This window comes from Syzygium oleosum, unplaced genomic scaffold (assembly GCF_021117445.2).
Source record: "Syzygium oleosum isolate NSW1041296 unplaced genomic scaffold, Sole_v2.1 Sole_v2.01, whole genome shotgun sequence".
In the NCBI taxonomy this organism is placed as follows: domain Eukaryota; kingdom Viridiplantae; phylum Streptophyta; class Magnoliopsida; order Myrtales; family Myrtaceae; genus Syzygium; species Syzygium oleosum.
The window spans coordinates 38,339,395-38,364,494 of record NW_026607485.1 but is presented as its reverse complement, the minus strand read 5'-3'; the positions used below and the strand labels follow the sequence as shown (position 1 = coordinate 38,364,494).

Genomic DNA, 25,100 nt, shown 5'->3' with positions numbered 1-25,100 from the left:
GCAGTAAAAGGTTAGACGAGAATACATGTCGACTAATGTTTTTAAATTTATTTGCTTCCAATATAATTGGTTGTATGAGTTTGTATAGAAAGAGAAAAAGGCGGCACAAGTCCTGTAACTATGACATAAAAGTTACTCTACAAGTATCAATCAAGGTCAAGTTGACATAGCATATTTACGATGGATTATATGCGAAACTACATCACTGAGTAGCCGGGACCGCCGCCTCCTTCTGGGACAGTCCATTCAATGTTCTGTTTCAGGTCTTTGATATCGCACGCCTGCAAAATATACACAGCAGGCACCATGATTTTATTGGAAGACAGCACGAGAGAGCGCAGAGATGTTCTTGAGGAAAACCCGGACTAGATATAAAAGCAAAGAAAGCTTGAACACCACTTGCATCCCAAAATAGATATAAACGCGCAAGATTTTTGTCACGACAAAGTTCAATGTTCATAGGAGTTGGAGGACTATAAGAGGCGATGCACACTTAAGCGACCATCACAAAAACAATGCATGCAAAATTGAATGCCGAAACGATTGAAAGAAATTACCATCATCACCATCTAGACTTTGCCTGGACTTACAAATTAATGAAAAAATTGTCGTAATTTTAATGCCAAAAAGCGAAAAAAAAAACGTAAGGTTATGGATTTACAAAAGTGGATTACACACAGGCACAAAGAAATTACCATCATCACCATCTAGACTTTGCCTGGACTTGCAAATTATGAAAAAATTGTCGTAATTTTAATGCCAAAAAGCGAAAAAAAAAGTAAGGTTATGGATTTACAAAAGCAGTAACAATCTTCTCTACACAGTTTGGAAGATTATGATACAAACTACATGCATGCTCAAAGTAGATGAATCTATACAAGGTAACAAGTGTGCAAATGATTATGTGAATCTTACCTTGCAGTGCAAGCAATTTTGAGCATTAATCTGCAACTTCAGTTCTCCCTTTTCATCTGGCACGTATCTACGAAAGAGGATCATAAAGCATATTAAAAGATGTTTCGCATCAATAAATCCTAAAATTATATAGAATATATTTCACATTACTCGTATACACGTGCAGGGCAATATCGCGACTCTGGTCCAGCATATTCTGGCAAATTCACTAACTCCGGGATCATAGGGTCCCTCAATCGAAGATGAGCTGGCTGGTCGTGTTCATGATTTGTGTTGCTCCTACAAAGTGGAAAGATAAGAGTCAAGAAGCATAAATATCCACGGCTAATAATCTTATGTCAAAACAGAAGCAGAATGATGATTCTACTGGGTGATATGTTACAAGGTTGTGGCTTAGTTAATTGCAGCCATAATTAGAAAACGAAAAAGAAAAGAACAATCTAAAGTTTTCTACAGCAATAGAAAATGACAAAGAGAATAACTGGAGTTGATATCTCATGTAAGAACCCCAAGAAGCGAAGTCATTTTAGTTGCATTTCCATGTATAAAAATAGAGGAAAGAAAAAATCATGTGACACCCTTCAACTATGTCACCATTAACTTTTTTGATCAAGTTTCCCTATATTTTGTTTTTTTGACAAACTTAAGAGGCTAACTGCAGCAAAAAATACCACCCGCCTGGGTGGCGCTGCTGGAGCGCGCACTCTTCCTCTCGCAAAAGGTTGAGTGTTCGAATCCCGGGTGCCGCAGGGTGACTTAACCGGTGCACGTGTGTGGTGGCTAGCACGTGTCGCCCCCAGGGTTTACCTCCCGGCTGTCGGCCGTGCGGGGGTTCCCTGGGTCATCAAAAAAAAAAAAAAAAAAAAAACTGCAGCAAAATAAACTCTGCAGGTCACAGAGTGGATTGTAACTATTTTTGCTTATTCCAGAAGAGGCAATCCTCAAAAATCAATATGTCAAAAAGGAACCGAGTCCATTAGGGATCAGCATGCGTCATGTGTCCAGTGCATTGACTTATATGATCAGCCACTAAAAGGCAGATTAAAAAGAGGCAATAGTGGGGATATCTCTCCCTTTCGCTGGTTTTCTGCTTATACCAGTATTTTATCAACTTATAAACTTTAAGCTTTTCATCTCTTAGAATTCTTCCGAGATGTGGGACTAAAACTTGGTTCAGTTTCTCATCATTTAAAGTTGGAAGGATGTCATGCAACTTATCCTTTCAGTGTACACCACAAAATTTAGAACTGCCAAACTACCAGATGAAAGCATGATTTAATACCTGTGTAATGATGTGGGCACATCAAAAGACAGAATACCATCAGCCCTTGGGTAATCAATAGGAGTGTGTAACTTTGCCACCTGCAAATGTTGAAGCAAAATGTATCAAAATCCATAGTGAAGCAGAGAAGAGGGATCCTTACTTTCTAGCATACTCAGTAATTTCATGGTTTTTAGTATCGCTGGCAAACACAGTCAGCCAGTCAATAATGCCCTTCATGTTCCAATTATTTAACATTATTTTGCAGGTTATCTATGAATAACAGTTCATTGCTACGCCCTGGTACTGTTCATTAGGAACTGTTCAGGTTTCTCTCTTGAAGGGCAGGCGATTGGGCACTGTTCATCCGCCTGGTTCTTTCACCGATTCTGGTCATTCAGACCAGCGGTTTTGGCTGATTCTTGGTGCTGGCCTTCGCCAGACGCTGTTTAGTCACTCGACTGAAGGATTTCTCCTGCGGTGGCCTCTAGTAATCGGGTGATGCTTTGCCTCTGGGCCGAAGGATTTCTCATGGGGAGGCCCCTGTTAATTGGGTAAGCAGGTTTGGGATTTTCTGTGTGTTTGCTGTTCTTCTGTCCCTGTTCACCCGCCTGGTCCTCCTGCGATTCTGGTCATTCAGACCGGTGATTCTGGTTGATTATGGGAGATGGGCTTGGCCAGTAGCTGTGCTGCCTCTTGACCGGTGGTTTTCTCACGGTGTGGCCCCTGATCGGTTTTGGGATTTTTCTGGGTTCTTGCTGTTCTTCAGTCCTAGTTCACCCGCCTGGTCCTCCTTCGTTTCTGGTCCTTCAGACCGGCGATTCTGGTTGATTGTGGGAGCTGAGCTTGGCCAGCTGCTGTGTTGCCTCTTGTCCGGCGGTATTCTCATGTAGTGGCCCCTGTTCGGGTAAGCAGAATTGAGATCCCTCTGGGTTTCGCTGGTCTTCAGCTCCTGTGCTTTTCTGGGGATTAACTGTGTCTGTTGGTTGAGCTTCGATTAGAACCCGCACCCATATTGCCTGTCACCCCATTCGCCTCCTTCCCCCATTTTTCCTCTCCTCCATGACATGGTAGCCCTGGTATGACGGATCCCACAACTGGAAATCCCATACAAAGGGGCTCACTCTCCACGTCAATGGCACAGAAGGAATTGGCTGTAGCTGTGGGATCTTCGAAAGGTGTTGATCCCCTGGGAAAAAGGCCACAAAGGCGTGGTCGGAGCAGGGGACGTTCTAAGTCCATCACCCCCCACATTGCCCCCACTGCTGCTGTTGGTATAGCCACGGCTGATGTTGGGACTTCCACTCACATTCAAGGTGTGAAACTACCTATCTCTGGACAAGGCAAAGGGCCTATCCAAACAAAACAGCAACTCACTCAGAGATCCTGGGCTACAGTTGCCAAGACGGCGGAAAAGGGGTACGGCCTCTCTTATGTTCCTCCTACCATGGTTGATGGTAAACCAGTTGTCCATATTTCTGAGCCTATCTTGGAAGAGGCAAACCCGAAATGGCAGGAATGCCTGGTTGGGTACTTTGTGGGGAAAAAACTGCCCTTCAAGCTAACTGAGACTGCTGTCAAGAATGTCTGGGGACATAATGTCATTGATGTTCTGGCAAACGTGGATGGATTCTTCTTCTTCCACATTCCGGATGGAGCTTTTCGCAGGAAAGTCCTACACAGGGGTCCAATTACCATTCTTAGAGTGCCGATGATACTGCAAAATGGAACCCCGCCCTCAAGCTTGTAAAGGACCAACACAAGTTCCTTCTGGTTTGGGTAAAACTCAAGGACATTCCTTTTGCCTTATGGTCAGCCCCCGGCATCAGCGCTGTTGCTAGTGCGATAGGAAAACCACTCCATGTGGACCTGCAAACCGAAAGCATGAGGATGATCTCATATGCCAGAGTTTGCATTGAAATAAAGGCTTCTCAGAATCTACTCGACACAATTGATGTTATGCTCAATGGTGAAATCTGGCAGATCAGAGTTGAGTATGAGTGGGGTCCTATATCATGCCGTCCTGTGGCTCTTTTGGACATAGGTGTGCGGTGATCAACAAGGAGCCCTCAGCCCCTGTTAAGATTCTGCCTACACCTTCTATCCCGGATGCTGCTCCCCCTCTCGTGGAAGAGCCTTGGCAAACTGTTATCAAGAAGAATGGGGCTGGGCGTTCCAGGAATGTTAAGGACGCCCACCCTACTCCAGATCCTCCTTCACCGAATCCCTCCCAGGTGAATATGGACATCAGCCCCCTCCTGGCCATTGCTCAGTCATCTCGGCTAGCCTCTCCAGTCTCCTCAGATTCAGAAGAATCTAAAGAAGAATTGGTCAGTAATGTGTCCAGTGACTCAGACTCCCCCCCCTGGGGGGCCTTATGGCCGGATGCTTGCTTCATTGCATAAAAAAGTGGGGACGGCTTCTGGTAGCCAAACTCCTCTTTTTGTCACGCCTATCTTGGATTCCCCTATGGTGGATACTCTCCCTACCCGTCCTGAGAAGGGAGAATGTGTATCTGCCTCGCCGGCTCCGTTTTTGAATGCTCCCATTCTGGAAAGCAGGCCCCCCGCGTCTAATCCGGCCAACCGGAAACCCAGGAAGCGGGATGGCACTAAAAAGCGGTAAGTGCCCCTCCTTTCAACCTATGTTTTTTGTCGTTTGGAATATTAGGGGACTTGTTGACCCCCTCAAAAGGCTGAGATCCGACACCTCGTTAGATCTCATAATATCTCTTGTATTGGCATCCTTGAGACAAAGGTAAAACCGACACTTTTTGGAGAAATTTCTTCTGGATTATTGCCGTGTTGGGTTTGGATGAATAACTATGTCCATTCTCCCCTTGGGAGAATTTGGATTGGATGGAACCCCCAAGACGTGGAACTTGCGGTTCTAGCTACATCTGCGCAGGTCATTCACGGTCATGTCCGTATTTTGACTCTGAATAAAACCTGTTTCTTCTCGGTTGTCTATGGTGAGCACACCTTCGTTGCACGGCGATCTCTATGGGCCGATCTTCTTAGTTCCAGTACTCATTATGAAGCTGAAGCCTGGTTGGTGGCTGGTGATTTTAATGCCATCCGGGATAATTCGGACAGAATGGGCAGCTCAAATACTTGGATCCCTGCGTTTGATGAGTTTGACTCTTGCTTAAACCAGGCTGGCCTTGAGGACCTTCACTATGTTGGGCACAGGTTTTCTTGGTCGACATCCTCTGGTACAACTCGCAAACAAAGGAAGATAGACCGTGTTTTAATTAATGATCAATGGATCAGCTCCTTCTTCTTGGAAGCTACCTTCCTGGCCCCTGGTGTCTCTGACCATTCCCCAATGATCATCAGAATCGCTCCTGTAGCTGCATCCAGGAAGCCATTCAAGTTCTTCAACGGTTGGATGTCTCATCCTTCTTTTCCAGCCATTGTCTCACAGGTTTGTGACTCTCACTGTGATGGCACACCAATGTATATTCTCTGCCGGAAACTGAAGCTCCTTAAAGGTCGCCTCAAGCAACTTAACAGGACTTCCTTTTCGGATATAGCGAATCGTTCTGCTCGGGCCAGGTCAGCGCTCATCGCTACTCAGGATGCCCTCACCTTAGACCCTCTTAATTTGGGGTTAGCTATTCTAGAAAAGGAGCAACTCCAAGAATTCTCGACTCTTCGTCTTCAGGAAGAGTCTTTCTTCAGACAAAAATCCCGTATCAGATGGCTAAATGATGGAGATAGAAACACAAAATATTTCCATCATTTTGTTAAAAAACGGCAACTTCAGAACCGAATCCTCTCAGTTACTGATGATGATGGTGTAATCCTCCCTGATTCTAACTTGGTCCACAATCATATCGTCTCCTATTTTGAGACCTTATTCAAGGCTAGCCCCGACACCTCTCGGCCTGGTGTGGAAGAGATTAAGCCGACGATTGAGCGGTCCCTCAATGATCAGCAAGTTCTCCTCTCTCGGGAGGTCACGGACTTGGAAATTAGGAACTCTATGTTCTCTTTAGCGAAAGGTAAGGCCCCTGGCCCTGATGGATATAATGTTGATTTCTTCATCTCGTCTTGGGATGTGGTTGGTCCCTCAGTCATTCTGGCTGTCAAGGATTTCTTTCGCTCTTCCTTATTGCTAAAGGAGACCAACACCACCATTCTCACTCTTGTTCCGAAGGTTCCTAATGCATCGGCAATGAGTGATTTCCGGCCAATTGCTTGTTGTAATACAGTCTATAAATGCATTACAAAGATATTGGCTAATAGGATTGCTTCTGTCTTGCCCTCCATCATTGGTACTTCCCAGAATGCTTTTGTTAGAGGCCGAAGGATAGGAGACAATATCCTACTTGCCCAAGAGCTCTTTGCTGGGTTTCACCATAACCCCTATCTTCCTAAGTGTGCCATCAAGGTAGACTTTCAGAAAGCTTATGATACGATTGACTGGATATTCTTGGAAAAGATCCTGCAATCCTTTGACTTTCCACAGAAATTCGTTCGGCTCATTATGGAGTGTGTTACCTCCCCCAAATTTTCTGTGGCCATCAATGGGGAACTCCATCGGTTCTTTGCTAGTGGAAGAGGTATCCGTCAAGGTGACCCTCTATCCCCTTACCTATTTACCCTTGTGATGGAAGTGTTCTCTGGGATACTCAATTCCAAGACACGACACCCGAGCTTCAAATTCTTCTGTAGATGCAAATCTTCCTCTATCACACACCTATTCTTTGCCGATGATGTGCTGCTGTTTGTTGAGGCAAATAGGGCTTCTGCAACTCTTATGAAGGAAGGCCTGGGTTTATTTTCTGCTTGGTCCGGACTTATACCGAATGCCAACAAAAGTGAGATTTTTTTCTCAGGTGGATCTAATGAGGTTCGATCCCAAATTCGGCACATTTTCGGATTCAATGAAGGTACCCTCCCCTTTAGATATCTTGGTGTACCTATCATTGCGACTCGACTAAGCAAATCTGACTGCATTTCCTTAGTAAACTCCATTACTGCTAGAGCTCGTTCGTGGTAGCAACGCTTCCTATCTTTTGCGGGTAGGTTACAACTTATTAAATCGGTCCTTCATGCTATCCAAGTTTATTGGGCTTCTGTCTTCTCCCTTCCTCGGTCTATGCTTTCTAAGATTGAAATGATTTTGAGACAATTCTTATGGAGAGGCCCGGACCTGGGAGCCGGAGGGGCTAAAGTGCCATGGAGTATTGTGTGCCTCTCAAAAGTCGAAGGAGGGTTGGGCATTCGTCGGCTCCTTGACTGCAACCGTGCAGCCTTACTCAAACGCATTTGGAACCTTTTCTCTGACAAGGAATCGCTTTGGTGTAAATGGATTCACTCCATTTTTTTGAAGAACAAGAACTTCTGGGTCGCACCTAAGCCAACTGTTTGCTCTTGGACTTGGAAAAAACTCCTTGACCTCTGCCAAGATTTTCAGTTACACTTCTTTTGGCGCCTTGGCAATGGAGCTGACACCTCCTTTTGGTTTGATCATTGGCACACTAGGGGCCCTCTTTATAAACTCTTCTCTGACAGGGACATTTACCGATCAGGAATCCCAAGAAAGTCCTCAGTGAGAGAATTCTACTCCTCGGTATGGCATCAATCCCCAGTTTTGGATACGCTACACTCCTGGCCACTTGGTTTATCCCTAGATGAGGATGGAAAGGACCATCTATCTTGGCAGGGTCATCCCTTAGGTGTTTTCTCCTCATCCAGGGCTTGGGATTTGATTAGAAACAAGGGTCAGGTAGTCCCCTGGAGCTCATTTATCTGGGATTCTTCTATTTCACCCAAATATGGTTTTCTATTGTGGCTTACCACGCTCAATAGGCTTCCCACTCAGGTACTTTTATTGAGCTATCATAGGATTGCGGAAGGGGTTTGTGCCTTTTGTCATTGTAGACCGGACTCCATTGACCACTTATTTTTTGGCTGTAACCTCACGGGCTCCCTTGCCCTCTTTTGGGCATCCAAGTGCGGCCTCTCCTGGCGCAATAGACCGTGGCAAGATAATCTCCGATGGGCCATCTGTTTTATTGGGGGCAACTCTTTTCACCATCGCATCGCTCGGTTTTCCTTCAGTGCTCTCTGTCACATCATTTGGTCAGAAAGGAATCACATCCTTTTCAGAAACAAGAATCTCTTCTTGCCGGCCATTCGTAACCACCTTGTAAAGGTCACAAGAGATAGAGGGCTGTCCTCTAAGCCCGTGGAAGACACTACCCGCAACCGGAGAATCCAAAACAACTGGGGCATCCCAGCAACAATCTTTGAGTGATCTTCCTTTTTAGATTGTCGGTTGCTCTTGTTTTCCCTTAGCCATTGTTTTGGCTATCCTTTGCTCCACTTCGATCGCGTTTAGCTTTGAATAGTCGTACACCTTTTACCCGTTGGAACACCATTGGTGTCCCATTAGGTACGAGGTTTTTGTGTACGACTAACCCCTCTTTGTAAGTGGTGCATTAAAAAGTTAATATACATCTTACCTTACCAAAAAAAAAAAAAAAACAGTTCATTGCTTATGATACAGTCTCGCTGTGTAGACATCTATCCAATACGTCAATATTTAAGATCTGCTTAGCACTATTGAACCAATTCCAGCGTGTAAAGAAATGTAAATTTTCGTACTGTTCCAAAAAAAAGAATCTCTAGTCCTCAAAGAATTGAGGAAACAGGAAAATAAAATAAAAAATATAACAAAACAACAACAAGCCTTATCCCGTTAGTTGGGGTTAGCTATACAACCATTTCAGATATATTTCACGGTTCAGAGATACAGTTTCTCATATTTGTCACCACATGATTAAGTTTGCATTGCTTGAAGATAACATAAGGAAAGAAAAAGAATCTGAAGTTCATGACTAGACTTTCAACAAAATATCACAGTTTCATGGATAATGTTTCTCACATTTGTTGCCTCGTGATCAGGTTTGCCATGCTTGAGGGTGAAGGGCAACCTTCCTTTAAATAGATAGCTACAGAAATCAATCAATTTTGTCACACAGAGATAAGAGCTCTCATATAGGTAAACAAAAATTTATACAAATGAAAGATGAGTTCTTACTGCTCTAGACCACTTATTGCTAGTCCAGGAAGAAGCCCATATTCAAATGCCTATGGGGGGAACAAAAGTATCCATCAGATAGAAGACCAATGTGCCATGAACTGAAGGGAACTCCAACATGTTTGAATTTTTTATCACATTTTTTATTTAATGCCGGATTCTATCTGTTGGGTTAGTGTTTATATTAAGCCCATCACGCCTAACTTCACCTCTGATAGTAAAAGCATGTAAGTAATAGGTATGGCAAGCTGGGACATAACTAAAACTATTTTCAGAATTATACAACACAAGTTTGGTCTCACAAAAACAATAAAGTGAAAATAAACAACAAAGATCGTATAGATTCTTCGGTTTCATTACCATTTGGTATATCAACAAAGAAAGCACCTAGTTAGTTAAACATAGGCTGTGTACATTAATCATTGTAGCACATAAATGAATCTATATCTATAAATGCCAGAAAAGTTTAACTGAACTAAGCATTTGGAAAACATTGTAAAATAGTGGTCTTTGAGGGAATGTGACTAATTGACTGTGTATCTACTCCAGCATTAAAGGAACTAAAAACAAGCAATTTGTTAAACCAAAATAGTTTTATACCACAAACTTGTCCCCCAAAACAGCAAATTTAGTTGGTATCTCAATCTTCCATCCAAAGAAAAAGAAAAGTAGCTCAATCTCAATTTGTCGGACACTTCATCTCTACGAATCTAACTGGAACAAGTTAAGCAGTGAATCAAATTAGTTCTTTCTAGCTATCAGTGTATCCATATCAGATCAATAAAGTATTTATGTCTACCTATGATGGCAACCCATACACCTCTCTGGTTGGCATAGCACCATCCTGACTATTACCGTCCATAAACTTGGTCAAATTACCGTTTTCAAGGTAGGTACTACATGACCAAAAAATAGGTAGATACTTCACAATCATTCTTCATGGCATGCCAGTTTTATTCAGCCTATGAATCCACCAACTAACAACATAGAACTAAAGAAGATAGCATCTACAGCTAAGGAAGCTTTTCTTTGTTTAAGGCTGTGGTTGCCTAAGAAATGCTTAGTCGTCTGCAATGAAGATCACAAAATAGCAAGAGAAATCAAATCCAACAAAAAAAGACAAGTACGAAAGACACACTAACCGGTCGATAGTTGCGAACTTTCTTCAGTTCCTCCCATATCCATGACTTCCTTAGAAAATCCCAATAAACCTCTATGCTTGATCCTTCAGTAAGTACAGAAAATGCAGCCTCTGCAGCTAGCATCCCTGTGAAATCAAGTGTTTTGAGTCTCATTGGTATGATGATTTTTAAGATGGAGAATGCATTAAATATTCCTGAGCTTCCTGAACGTTCCTTTGTACAGCAAAAACATTGTGGAACGCAAAAATTTGTATAGGTTAGTATCATAATCAACGTCATACGGTCTATGTCAATGAAACATTTCAAAAAAAGAGTGACCAGCTCATAGCAACCATATATGAGGACTAATTCAAGAGGGGCAACAGGATGTAGTGCTGACACATGCATTTATGTTCTTAATTGCCTTCTTGTTTTTGCTATAGGATGTAGTGCCCTGACACACATACATTGATGCAATGCAACGTAAACAACCAGACTTCTTAATTGTATCATCTAACGTTTTCATTTGATAGAAAATGTCAATTGATATCGACAATTTAATCATCTTTCTATTGGTAACACGGTGCCAGTATGTCAAACGCATATGAAGATTAGAATAATTATGTAGAGGAATTATTCTGTAAGAAAAGGAAAAGAGGAAAAGATGAGAAGGAAGTTTATTCTTTGCTTGAGATATGGCAACAAATGGAAAGCTGGGCACCATACTGGGTCTTCACTTCTCATCTTTTCCTCTTTTCTGCAATAACCTCAGATATATTATCTAGACTCCACTTTGTAGTTATCTAGATTACCAATAGAATTATGCACAATCACTTCACATTCCAAACACTTCATTAAATACTCATCAAGGTCAAATAGATGTAGTCCATATGATATACTAGTTATACCTGATTTCATTGCGGTGTGTGTTCCCTTTATTTTTGGCACATTTAGAAAGCCAGCTGAGCAACCTACAATCACTCCTCCCGGGAAAACTGGATATGGAATAGACTGAAATTTAACTGGCATCATATTCACATTTGCATAACATGCTATGGTTAAAGTAAAAATGTGCCACATATAACCGGTGAAACAGCAATGAAAAGATTATGTCAAGCCTCCTTCCATCTCTATATCTTCATATCTGAAAGCTAGATACTGAGCAATGCTTAAGTTAATCCTGGAAAATTGTTTCTAGCTGAAATTATGACATGCACAAGGGTCAATTAATGAGAGGCATCAAAACTTAGGTAGACTGCACCTAAACCCCATATCATCAATCTGAACAATCAAAACCTGCACTTTCCATGACAGTTCCATAGACCCCTGACTTTAAACTTCTTGGAATCCCTCATGCACCTCAAACATTTACAACCGTATAAAAAACCTTCCTTTGACTTGTAGTACTACAATGTTCAAACTATCTTCTCGATTTTCACCCTTCCAAGATCGAAACTTGTACGAGCCAGAAAACAGTCTGCTCGTATATATTATACTTGAAATCACAAATTAACTTCAGGGTTACTTTTCTGAAACTTATAAAACCTCAAGTTGTCACATGCAAATAATGCATTCAGGTACCTACACTGTGATTTACCCTTAAAAATTAAAAAATCAAAAGACAGTTTGACTCAAACAACTCTTAACATATTAGATCAGGTTCGCAAAATGCTATGGATTCCTTTCTTTTAATAAGAGGATGTCTCACCTGGAAACCTCCTTCATTCAGCGTGCGAGCCCCATACTGGATAACTGTCCCACCTTCTAGTAATGATTTGATGGCAGGATGATGTTTGAATTTCTATCAAAAGAAATTATCACAAGTTAATGAGATTAATATTAGGAAAATCTCAAATAAAGGCCTAAAGTAGGGTTGTTTTCTCAAAAGAGGGTCCGGATTGGACCTCGTTTCAAATAAGGACCTGAAGTGGCCAACTTCATCTCAAATAAGGGCCCGAACTCCTTGGGCGGCCTTATCTTTAGCAGTCGGCTTCTTCCAACAGCCGGAGCAGGGGCACTTTTGTCCAAAAAAATTCTGGATAAAAAATGGAGGTCTGAAGAGTGAGATGCTCGTGAGGAGTGACTTGCTGTTGGGATAAGCGAGTTTTTTCTCTTCATCCGTGAAATCATTTGAGGAAGAAGACGAGCCGTGGACTCGTTTTTTCCTTTTTTTCTCTTGCTCTGTTTTTTATTCACCCCAAAACCTCTCTGGATGCTTTTCTTTTTTACTCTTTTTCTGCCTCTTCACCTGCACACTCACTCACACATACATCAAACTCTCCTGGACTCTTTCTTTTTTGTTATCTTTTTTCCTTCTTCACCCGCACACTCACTCACATATCCATGAACCTCTCTCTGCCCTCCCACACACTTCAGCACACATGCACGAGCATCACTCTTCAGACCTCCCTTTGTTTTCCACTGCCGACGAGGAGCGTTTTGCTGTGATTTTCTACAACAAAGACGACACTTGTGCGGGTGTATCAGATCAAATCAAGTGTATGGAGATCGTTCAAGAGGGAGAAAACATGAATCGGTGAATTTGATTTGGGGCTTTTTGATTTTTAGGGTTTTGGCCATTCTTCAGTTGGTTAGCATGAACCCTAACTTCTTTTTTTGTTTGGTTGGAGAAGAAGAAGACAAGCCGTGGACTCGTTTTTTTTCTTTTTTCTTTTTTCTCTTGCTCTGTTTTTTATTCACCCCAAAACCTCTCTGGACGCTTTTCTTTTTTACTCTTTTTCTGCCTCTTCACCTGCACACTCACTCACACATACATCAAACTCTCCTGGACTCTTTCTTTTTTGTTCTCTTTTTTTCTTCTTCACCCGCACACTCACTCACACATTTATGAACCTCTCTCTGCCCTCCCGCACACTTCAGCACACATGCATGAGCATCACTCTTCAGACCTCCCTCTGTTTTCCACTGCCGAAGAGGAGCGTTTTGCTGTGATTTTCTAAAACAAAGACGACACTTGTGCAGGTGTATCAGATCAAATCACGTGTATGGAGATCGTTGGAGAGGGAGAAAACATGAACCAGTGAATTTGATTTGGGGCTTTTTGATTTTTAGGGTTTTGGCCATTCTTCAGTTGGTTAGCATGAACCCTTACTTCTTTTTTTGTTTGGTTGGAGAACCCTAACTTCAATTTGGGTAAAATCAAAAAATTTTGAACAAAAGTACCTTGCTCTGGCTGTCAAAAGCTGGCCGGCCAAATTTTCGCCAACTGGAGAGTTAGGGCCCTTATTCGAGACTAAGTTGCCCACTTCAGGCCCTTATTTGAAACAAGGTCCACCTTGTGCCCTCTTTTGAAAGAACGACCCCACTTCAAGCCCTTATTTGAAATTTTCCTTTAATATTACTAAGTCAAAACTCCTCAAAGCAATGACCTATAGGTGATTTCAGTTCTCAGCAATATGTGAGGATGAAAGAAGTATGACATATCTCGCTAATTCTATAGTTTCTGAGATAGGGGATACTGTTGCATACAACAGCCTGTGCCATTGTATTAACATGTTAAACAATCTCAGAAAAGATTTGTGAATTTTATGCATATTTATGGACCTTCAACTGGAAATAAAAAGACTAAGAATAAGAGTGACCAAAAAAGCAACAGAGATTACCTGAAACTCCTCATAGGGGTTTAAGTAAGGGTTTTGATAATTTAAAGCAATCACAAGGCCAATAGAAACCTGCCAAGAATAGAAGCCCAGAAATGTAGATGGTACATAATAGCTCTTACTAGGCACATAATATATCATCGTCATGATATTCCCAACAACAAAATAAATGGTATTGGAGTACCTATAATTAAAAGAAAGTACCTAGAATTATGTAAACCAGTGAATCTGTTAGAATACTAAATACCAACCACCCACCGTTCAGCAAGATTTGTTGCAATGTGTGTTAATTTCAAGAGGCAATTCATAGCCTTGGAAAAGGACGAATAAGGAAAAAGAACCGGCTGCCCCATTGGAAAAGCGACAAGCAATCTTATTTGTATTCTTTGCTTTCATTTAGTTCTTCCTCAGTAAGGTTTGTTTTTCCTCTTTCAACGTACATTTTTAGTAGCCACTGGAACCACCTGAGGAACATTATATTATTTGATGTCAACACAAGGAATTTAAACTCAATGATGCGCATAGGTACTTCGTCGAGACATATTCCTCATTGTAAGTGCACTAGACAAATTACCAAAACTCAGTCGGCCATTTATGGCTTCCAATCTGGTAATTATACAAACTATATTGAGTACTTAGGTATCATGTCCTCCATCTTTTGTTAGCTCATACTATAAGCTTCTAATGCAGTTCACATAATACCTGAAGGTCAAGAACTAACAGGAGAATCTCCTAAGAAGCACATGCTCGAGATAGGAAGTACTATTTGGTGCTTCATAGCTAACAAAAACACTAGGTTCTGTTAAAGTAGTAGAAGGCCAGTAACTGTTCCCTCTCCAAAGCCTTCATCAGGTCAAAAGGCCCATAGTCCTGTCATCTGTAACCAAGTAGAATTGGACTGGTATATGACACCCGCACATGCATAACAGTTTGATACAAACATTAATACCAAGAATATTTTCTGTATACATGAAGAGTCTTTGCCTGACGAAGAGACAAAAAAGAAAAAGGACTATTAAATGCGAGTGTTAGAATAAACCAGACACAAGTCGTCATGTTTGATCCATGAATGATTAGATCACGCAGTATCTTATCCCATTGCATGCTCAATCCAAAAATAATCATATCAACTTGTCAAGCAATGTGAGTTCACGGAAGTAATTTCCCTCTGCGTTGCATAAGCTCTGACTATATTAACAGCTCCAAACGCACGTGTTTTGCGATATATATCTTTAATACTATAAGAGGAGTGTTAAAGTATTACCCTACGTCATTTGACTATTGGGTTCATTAGCCTAACACATGGTCTCCCTACACCTAATAGCTTCAAGCTTTTGGGTTGGACTTTCTAATAATGTGAATTTAGGAAAAGCTTCTACTCACCTGTCTGTCTTTCATGTGGTACAGAAAAGATCCACCGTATGTCTTATGATCTAATGGCCAGCCCAATGTGTGAAGCACAGCACCGGGCTCATGCTTATTCTCATCAATTTCCCAGACCTGCGCATGACAGTGGTTAGAAACATAAATAAGCTGAAAGGAAAAGAAAAAAGGAATACAAGTTTTCAACATGAAGCAGCCACCAAATGCATTTTGTCAGTAACTAATACAGCCATTTGATTAAAGAGAAAGAGGAAGAAGATAACAAAAGAAATAAATAAATATATCTGTCAACATGACTGACATACCTCTTTGATTCCTAAAGCATACGTCTGATGTTGTGCCTGCACCTTTCTCCTTAAGTTGTATTTACTTATAATTTTCTGTTGAACACGAAAACTACAACTCACTTGATTCATCAACACATTGCACATGTAAACTTCAGGCACTAATTGCAGCCATGAGATCTCCTAACCTCGGACAGCGATCCCCGGCAACCCTCAGCAAGCAGCGTTAACTTTCCTGTATTCCTTTCTATAAGTAGTTGCCACTAATATCAACAGACATAAAACACAGTGACATGGAAACTGAAAGTAATGACACTCTCCAAATGACTGTTAAGAGTGGTTGCAGAACATAACAAAATGGATGTGCAACTACCAATGATATTTTCTTCTTTTTCTTTTTTAATAAAAGAGAAACAGTTTAGTGAAAAATGGGAGAGACTCCAAAACCTTTTACGTGTGTTTACCAACTGAAAGGAGAAGAGGAGCATGAGCTAGTAAAAAATACAGCATGCTTCATTATGAGAAACATGGTAAGCTTGTTTACTGAGATTACAAATTCCCCTGGAATGATAATTAAAGGATTATCTAACATCTATTCTAACATGAATTTAGAAAAGTAGGTAGAATGGAGTTTTGTGGTAAGCCACATGTTACATCATGACAAAGCTCCGTTATACTATGACCTTAATTTCGACAAAACAAAATAATTACATTGTACTGGCTCTAACATTAGTCAATCAAGAAAAGAGAAAGAATCCGATAATTTATTTTCATATTCTAAGGTATGGATTTCATAAATCTAGAAGATCCGATATAAATGTTAGTCAAACAAAGTCATCCTATTGAAAATTTATCGTACACCAAAAAGAAAGAAAGAAAATTTAACTTAGGGTGCGTTCGTTTCACGTAAAATGAGTGATTTGGAAAACATTCTCCGAAAAATGATCGCTTGTATTGCTTGCAAAAAATAAATAAATAGAAAATTTTTTCATCCCTAAGAAAATAGTTAGGCATAGATTGTTATCAATGATGGAAACATTTTCCATTGACTAATTTTTCTAAATGATATAAGCATTCATTTTTTGGAAAAGATTTTTCAAATTACTCATTTTCTGTGAAACGAACGCACCCTTAGTTTTCATCTCACAATCTGATAGAAAAATATGCATTCGCACATTGTTGTATAGTAAGGTGGTTTTATGATAAATACAACCGCAATAAAAAATTCCAAAGTCAAAATAGTTTTGAAGTCGTTCGTCAAATGAGACTTCAGCTAGTGAACGCTCTTCAAGGAGCGGATTTTTGTGAGCGGATGGATGCATTGGTGCATGCTTCCTGTGGAGAGAGAGAGAGAGAGAGAGAGAGAGAGAGAGCATATACCCTTCAATTCCACACCATGCTGAAAAGTTTCCTTCTTTGAACCATCTTTCGAGATGCCCATGTCATTAGTACCAATTCCAACAACATTGTCATTTGAATCATAAAGTACCTGAATAACTTTAAAACATCATGGGACGTGGGTGCACGAATTGCTGTTGATAAAACAGGAGAAAAATCATACCTCTCCAGCTGCAAAGCCTGGATATATTTCTACACCAAGTTCTTCAGCTTTCACACCCATCCACCGTGTCAACTGACTCAGACTGCATCAATCATCAAGATAACCATTTTCTTACCAGAAGGCTGATAGGAACTCAATGCTTAGAACCAAAAGGATAAATAGATGAAAGAAGTGCTAGAGGGAAAATGTCAGTATGTTGTGATCCAGATGCTGTAATGGAACAGGTAATTGGTCCAACGGTTTGAGGAACTCTCTATCTCTCTCTCTCTCTCTCTCTCTCTCTCTTCCCCCTTAGAAAAGTCAACTAATGCTCGATGAGAACATTACAGACAGTATCTGAACAAAATTTTGAGAGGCTTAACCACCTGGTTAAGACTAATGTGTCATGCATTTGGTCATGCTCCTTTACTTTGATGACTGAATCATGTTGTAAACTGTAATATTCAGAAATGAATTAATTGAAGGTAAACTGTCGATGCCTGATCTGAAAAGAACGGGCCCAGATTTTTCTTTCAAAAATACTTTACAACCTGATAGCACAAATCTATGATTCACAGGACAGTATCATCTTAACTGTAATGTGGCGGAGAAGAGTCATTGTATCATTGAAACATGATATCAAAGGCACAAAAACATAAGTTGGGTTTCTGGGTATTGACAATCAGTTTCAAATATCAAGAAGCATGTACACAGCCCGAAATAAGAACTGAATTTACTACCTAATAACATAGTTTCCCCTATTCTCAAAAGGGCAAGGAAGTGCAATTGCACGATCCTTTGTGAGGTACCAGAACTTGTCTGATGAAACAGGTACATCAACTGGAGCCTGCAGATATATTTTAAGAAGATACATTAGAACAAAACATGCTCATCATTCTTTTGTAAAGCACCATGAGTTTACTGTTCCTTTTTCAATATTAACTTTTAAGAGCCATGATTGGAGCAATAAATCTTCTAAACTACCCTTCTGTCAAAAAATAGTTTATATTCATCAATTTTGAATCAGAGTACTATGTCATTTCCTAGGAGAGAATATCAGTTACCATTAGCAGTTACTAGGAGCAGCAAAACCTATCCTTGTATTTAAAATTTCACCCCAAAATTCTTATAAAAGCACAAATCATGTCAAAGTTCCCTTCAGCCAACAACAGCTGCCCATGTTATACATGTTAAAAATTGGCAAAAGTTCCGTTGAAATCCGAAAATCAGCTGGCAGCCTAGAAACACAACAGCCCACTACGGCTGAACAAGCCTAACAGCTAACTAGTTGCATGGAAGAAACATTTGGAAGAGACCAAAGATACGGAAAGAGCACTAGCCTGCATTCTGAAATTTGAGTTAAGAGTGCAGACCACAAGTAGAGGAGCTTTCAAATTTCTAATCCAGCATTACCATTTCATGCAGTCATCCGGTAATTGCAATTATACCAAAGAATGGCAACAATTTTCTGAAGGAAAAAGCCTACAAGAAATCGACGTACATGGGAGGACTCAATCGAACACCAGAATTCACGTAAAAGCCAAGGTTTTTCTTCAGATATCCACTAATACAAATATGTACTGGACCACGGATAATATAGTACGAGAATCAAGTTCAACCTCTTCATTCCTCCAGTCAGGGAGAAGTTCATTGAGTGCCCGAGGCTCGAAAACATTTCCAGATAGGACGTGAGCACCTAAAATCACCCAACAACCATCAAAAGAGTGGGCAAAGCATGCCCTCTTCATAGCACTATACCACAAATCAAACACACTCAGCATCTGAAAGCCAAGAAAAGAGGCCCAAAGGATTCTGAAACTCGATTGCAACTCGAAGCAATGGGTAAAAAGCATACCAACTTGGGCTCCTTTCTCCACAACGCACACCGACAAATCGAAGTCTCGCTCCCGGCACAATTGCTTCAACCTTATCGCCGCCGACAAACCAGCAGGTCCAGCTCCGACGATGACGACGTCGTACTCGATCGATTCGCTCCCGCCGGTCTCGCTGCTGAAGCTCTTCGCTCCGCCCAAAAACCACGGAGCTCTCAACAACCCACTTCCCGATACTCCCGGTATGTGACCCGGATTGCGAAAAGGCGAACACCCATTTGGAGAGACGAACCGGGAGCGGCTCGCTCTGCTCCTCGAAGCCCAAATGATTCCCGATAATAGCCTCCCCATGCTGATTCGAAGACGAGAGAGAGAGGAGTAATTGGCAAACGCTACTGCGAATATGATCACGGAGTGATATGTATGGAATGCGGTGCGACAGGGTGCTGATGCGGCAAGCTCATCCCACCTACGATCGTCCTCGCCGTCCTCGCCGTCGCGTCAGTGGAACGCAGCTGGAGCTGGAGCTCTTATCTCGCCGCCGCCAAATGCCCAAGGAATCATTAAAACGAAGAGACATTGCTAGCGTTTGCACGTGCACATTTTGCTCCGGTCTCACCGGAATTTTTCTGTTCGAAATTTTTTTTTTAAAAAAGTTGTACGAAAAATTAAAATGAGAAGGGTTTAATATTATGAAAAACTTCAAATTGACGTATTTATGATAAATTTATCCCGAATCAATTTTTTACGATAATTAAAAATTTCAAACTGATATATTTGTAACAAATTTATCATTTGTTACTTTCCGTTAAATTTGATTAATACCACGAAAAATCACAAACTGTAAGAAAAATCCCCAAAATTGTACGTTCATCAACTATCACGTATTATCCAACTCTGCAATGTGACGGTAAAATTTTAACAGAAACTAATGGAAGGTAAATTAGTCACAAATGTATCAGTTTGAGGTTTTTTACGGTCACAAACTTAGTTTGGGATAAAATTACTATAAATATATTAGTTTGGGATTTTTCGTGATATTAACCAAAATGAAAAACAAACTCTAGAGATAGAGGGAAGAGAGGCAAGGAGAGAGAGAGAGAGGTCAGGTCGAAAGAGAAGGCTGAGTGGCTGTGCTTCCAGACCTAGAATCGGTAAGAATCCGATGTCCCACGCTTGGCTAAGGCACATAGAGCGACCTTGCGACTGCCGCATTGGATTGGCCATAAACGTTAAAGCATGAAAAATGCGACCAAGTTCTCCACCTTGATTGATATCTTTTGGGGCTCAATCTTCACTAATTATTGTATTACCACTTCGTACCAAATGTTAATTTCTCCATCTTACACAATTCCTGTATAATTCAAGAATTTCAACCTAGAATTTCTAAGGAAACAAGAAGAAAAATACGTGGTAAAGGTCTCCAATTTAGTGGGACGATTGGAATTTTTCTCAATAATGTCATGGGAGTGCTCTCTCTCTCTCTCTCTCTCTCTCTCTCTCTCTCTCTCTCTCTCTCTCTCTCTCTCTGCATGCACGTCTTGTGTCTTTGCTTTTTATTTAAATTTCACAAGAGAGTTTTTTTCACGTGTCATGCTTCGCAACCAATATGTGAGACCTCAAGAGCCATTGCTTAAGAATAAATGATAAAAAAGAGCTATTTTATCCTATAACAAATAATTATCAATAAGAAAATTTGGGCAGCCGTTTGCTCTTTATATAAAGACACAATTATTGAGAAAAATTGATTAGTTAAATATAATTAATTATAATCAGATGCAAGTCATTAAAGTCAATAGGTCAGAACAAATGCTGCACATTGAGTACTAAATATATGCAGCAAATCCTATGTTACAATGCATAGAAGGCTTTCTTAGTTATCTAAAATCTTAGGTGGCATCAAAAGAGGTGATTTTTTTAGCAATACATTGTTATTAAATGTGGATTTTATCAACGAAGGTGCGCTTGTTAAATAATTATTTAAGAAAATTTTACAAATTCCAATGCAAAATCGGTCTCGTGTTTTATTCCATCACAATTATGAAAAAGTATACTTTTTCGCATTTATTATATTTAGCAAGTGCCTGACGACACTCGTTAACATGACCCATTAAATATTCATATAAGGTTTTTTTCTCAATTGGTATGGTTTACCTTAGTCACTTGAACAAGAGTTGCTTAATTGTGACCTCTGATCAGATTCCTAAGGCCAATGTCTCTAGGTAGTGACCTATGTCATGCAACTACGGTCTCGACAGAGGTGCGTCAACCCTATCACACAGGTCGACGTAGGTGTTGGTCGGCCACCCCATCATTCTCTTTCCTAGCTATTTTTTCTCATATTTTATATTCTTTAAACATGGTTTTTTCTACTATCAAGTTGATACCTTAGTATTATTGTAGATTCAGTGACTATATCAAGAAAATTGGTAAATTATGAGATCCCCCTTTCGTTTGGACAAGAGAATGCATAAACAGAGTTGTTCAAGTAAATGACGCCATCCACAATATATTTGTCTTTGGAACCATCTTATAGGCCATGTTACTGATGTATGAGGGTACCTTTCATTTGAGAATTGTGGAAGTATTTTGTGACATTGATGGTGGGTCTAATAATAATTCAAACACTAACACTTATATGCGCAATGTACGAATCCTATAGGTAATTGTAGGAAAAATTATTCAAAAAGTCATAAATCTACTGTACTTTTGTCAAATTAGTCCTAAACCTTTCAATTGTGACAATTAAATCCTAAAGATTTTCACATTTTATCAATTGAGTTCATTCGGCCAATTTTGATTGGAAATCACTAATGTGGACGCCGTCTATCCTACGTGGCATAGCCGGCGTTGACGTGAACAATTTTTAATATTTTTTTTCGAATTTTCTATTAATTTTTTTCATTTATTAATTTTTTTCTTTTCTTCTCTTTTCCTTCTTTACTTTTTTTCTTGATTGTACTTAATTTGATTAACTTAGATAGTCATTTAATAAAGCATATAAATAGGGTCATGTACTTTTATTAATAAAATGATTTTTATAAACTTGGCTAGGAGGTTTTTGCCTTAATCTCTCTTTGACTTTTGAAAAATCAATTAAATTGTCACTTTCCTTCACAAATCCGAGACTAGATTTATTGTAGTAAGGAATTTGTATAGAAAGAATATACTTCAATGTTTATGAACCTTTTGAAAATTTGGAAGTAATTTCTGAAAATTCCTTTTTTAAAACAACATTTTCTTTGGAAAGTAAATCTCGATTTTCCTTAACCTGATGGAATTCTTTTTGAAGAAAATTGATTTTATCTTTTTGTGAAATATCTTGTTGCCTTAGTAATGAATTTTCCTTTTTCAATTAAGAGATTCTTTTAAGAGCAGCCTTAAATTAAAAAAATAATTCATCAATGTAATTTGACACTTCAATAGGAATTTAAGGATACTTTACCTCATTTTCGACTTCAGCATCAGAATCTGAATTAGAGTCTGAATCTGAGTCTGAGTCTGATGTGGCCATCAGACAGAAGTTTGAGATATCTTCATCACTGTCTTCACACTCTGTATCACTCCAGGTTTCTGCTTTTAAGGCTTTCTTTGCTTTCTCAAATTTGCTCTTTTTCTTTTTCAGAAGTGGATAGTTTGGCTTGATATGTCCATGTTTCCTGCAATGAAAGCAGATTACTTTTTTTGATTTTTCTGTTTCATCGAGGGTCTTCTTCTTCTTAAAAGGCTTCTTCCCTTTGAAGTTTCTTCCTTTAATTTTCATTTTCTTGTACTTCTTTATGAAGAGAGCCAGTTCTTCATCGTCAACATCTTCATCTTCGGAATCTGCATCATCAGACTCAATATTAGATTTTAACGCAATTGACTTTTTACCTCTGGATTCATTCTCCTCATTTAGTTCTTCAGTCTCATATGATTGAAGAGTTCCAATTAGCTCATTCACTAATAGAGGCATAATCCTTTGAGTCTCTCGAAGTGATGTTTTTATATTATCCCGCTGCTTAGACAGTTCTCTCAAAAGTTTGTTGACTTTCATCGCATCTGAGATTGGTTGTCCTTGATATGCAAGACTGTTTACTATGTCAGCAAATCTGTCATACATATCAGCAATTGATTTTCCAGACTTCATTCTAAATAATTCATATTGACCAAGCGATAGATTGATTTGTGTTTCATTGGCTCGATCTGTTCCTTCATACATAGTGTAAAGAGTATCCCAGATATCCTTAGCTAATTCACAAGAAGCAATTTTCTTATATTCAATAGGTGCTAAAGCGCAATAGAAAGAATAAATTGCTTTTGAATCTAAAGCTTCTCTTTTTGATATCTCAGTTTGAGATAATTGAGGATCTGCTAGTGTGCTTCCTTCTATCTTTTCTTTTGAATCAGAAGGTTTTGATTTGACTCCTCTGATGATAACATCCCATTGCATGTGATCAATTGACTTGATGAATGCTTTCATCTTATTCTTCCAAACACTATATTCCTTGCCATCGAAATATGGTGGTATGTTGTTACTTTGTCCTTTAATGAGACCTGGAGCACTCAAGCTAGCCATATAAATCGTTAGCTCAGAAGTAATACACTTCAATAAACGAGCAACCTGCTCTGATACCAATTGATATAGCTAGCAAGAATCAATTAGAGGGGGTGAATAGGTGATTTAAACAATTTTGATCATTTTATAATGGAAATGATCGATCTCAGTAGAATCTGAATAAAATTCAGATTCAAAACAATTTATATAGATAGTGCTATTGATGTGCAGTATGTAAAGCAGGAAATAAGGGATAGAAAAATTGCACACTAATTTATAGTGGTTTGACTTATAGCAAGCCTACGTCCACTCTCCCACGTTGACAGCCTACTGGCTGGATTTCACTATGTAATCAAGAGGAATTATAGATTCTGAGTGACAGCACTCTTGTGTATGATAGAACTCTCTATCTCACACAATCACTCTTATAAAGTATCCCTCAAGATCTTAGTGTGTAGCTCAAGAAAGACAAGAGAAAGGATCGGAGTATGCTCAGACTTTGAATTTGTTGATTCTCGATTTCGTTCTTCACCTTTTGCTCCTCGTAAATCTCCTTTTATACTCCTCCACTTCCAAACTAGCCGTTGGATAGTCTTCAGAGAATCAACTTCCAATCTTAATCTTGGACAGATTTGTATAAAATGGATTGAGTAGTCGTTGATTGACAAAATCTGAATCCCGCTGATTCTGGTTGACCATACAATCAAAATCTTAGTTTCCATAAGTAGAGCTTTATCCGTTGTAATGCATACTTATCATAGTGTTTGATTATCAATCAATTATAATCTTAGATTGAGATAATCAAAACTTTCATTCTGTGAAATCCATGCCAGATCATTAGCTGTAATGTTTCATTCTGAAAGGGTTTTGCTTCTGCGTCTACATCTGTATAATCTTTGCGTCTGCGTCTGCATAACTTATGCGTTTCTTTCAGAACTTTTGGTGGGATTCTTTTAATCAGATATGAGCCTAATTCTCATAGTGTCTTAAGTTCTTTGAAGACTTAAAATAGAGTCTGGATGACTTTTATGGTAAAGTCTGAACTTCTCATTCTGAATCTAAACTTTTAGTACTGAGAACTTGTAAAGTTTGATATTTCCTTCTAAACTTCCAGAATATATTAACCTGGAATGGAATACATGTCAGATTCACAATATAAACATAGAAAGTTTTATCAGCTTCAAAATTCATTAGGAGTTTTCCTCAACAGGTTCTAGGTTCCAAAGTATGTAGGGTAGGTTCCAAGTTTCAGGTGGAACTTGTACAGAATATGGAACCGCTCACTCCCAGTTGAGAAATGACTTAAGAGGTCAACCATTCTATAAGAAGAAAAAAATTAGTGCACCGAAATTTTAATTTTTTTTGCAAAAGTGCAATCAAGTCTTACAACTTGTTTAATTAGTGTAATTAAGGTATTATGTTAGCTCCGTCTAATTTGAATAACGGAAAATGTTGACGTGCCACTTTTAATATATTTTAGGGACATAAGGGGGTTATGTGGTGCCAAATACGCACCACATCAGGCCAATTCTTTTTTTTTTTATTTTAAAGAAG

The 25,100-nt window shown here is 39.6% G+C and overlaps 1 protein-coding gene across 4 annotated transcripts; it reads right to left on the bottom strand.

The window, feature by feature from the left end:
* Nucleotides 1-28: 28 nt before the first annotated feature.
* On the bottom strand, nt 29-19,599 carry LOC115681479 (electron transfer flavoprotein-ubiquinone oxidoreductase, mitochondrial). Of its 4 annotated transcripts, XM_056313593.1 has the most exons (19): nt 19,479-19,599; nt 19,033-19,361; nt 18,797-18,873; nt 17,918-18,024; nt 17,199-17,280; nt 17,018-17,126; nt 15,826-15,872; nt 15,659-15,733; nt 15,354-15,470; nt 13,974-14,042; nt 12,059-12,151; nt 11,259-11,361; nt 10,372-10,496; nt 9,230-9,279; nt 9,074-9,140; nt 2,198-2,277; nt 1,066-1,194; nt 916-982; nt 29-281 (listed from the first exon to the last, which is right to left on the bottom strand). In XM_056313593.1, the coding sequence occupies exons 2-19, from the start codon at nt 19,358-19,360 to the stop codon at nt 198-200; spliced, it is 1,809 nt and encodes a 602-aa protein (XP_056169568.1). In that variant the 5' UTR covers nt 19,361; nt 19,479-19,599; the 3' UTR covers nt 29-197. The 4 variants fall into 4 exon arrangements, 3 of the variants coding, with proteins under 3 accessions (XP_056169568.1, XP_030461310.1, XP_056169572.1); XM_030605450.2 differs by having other exon boundaries at nt 19,033-19,568; XM_056313597.1 differs by lacking the exons at nt 29-281; nt 916-982 and having other exon boundaries at nt 1,062-1,194; nt 19,033-19,569.
* Nucleotides 19,600-25,100: the final 5,501 nt, after the last annotated feature.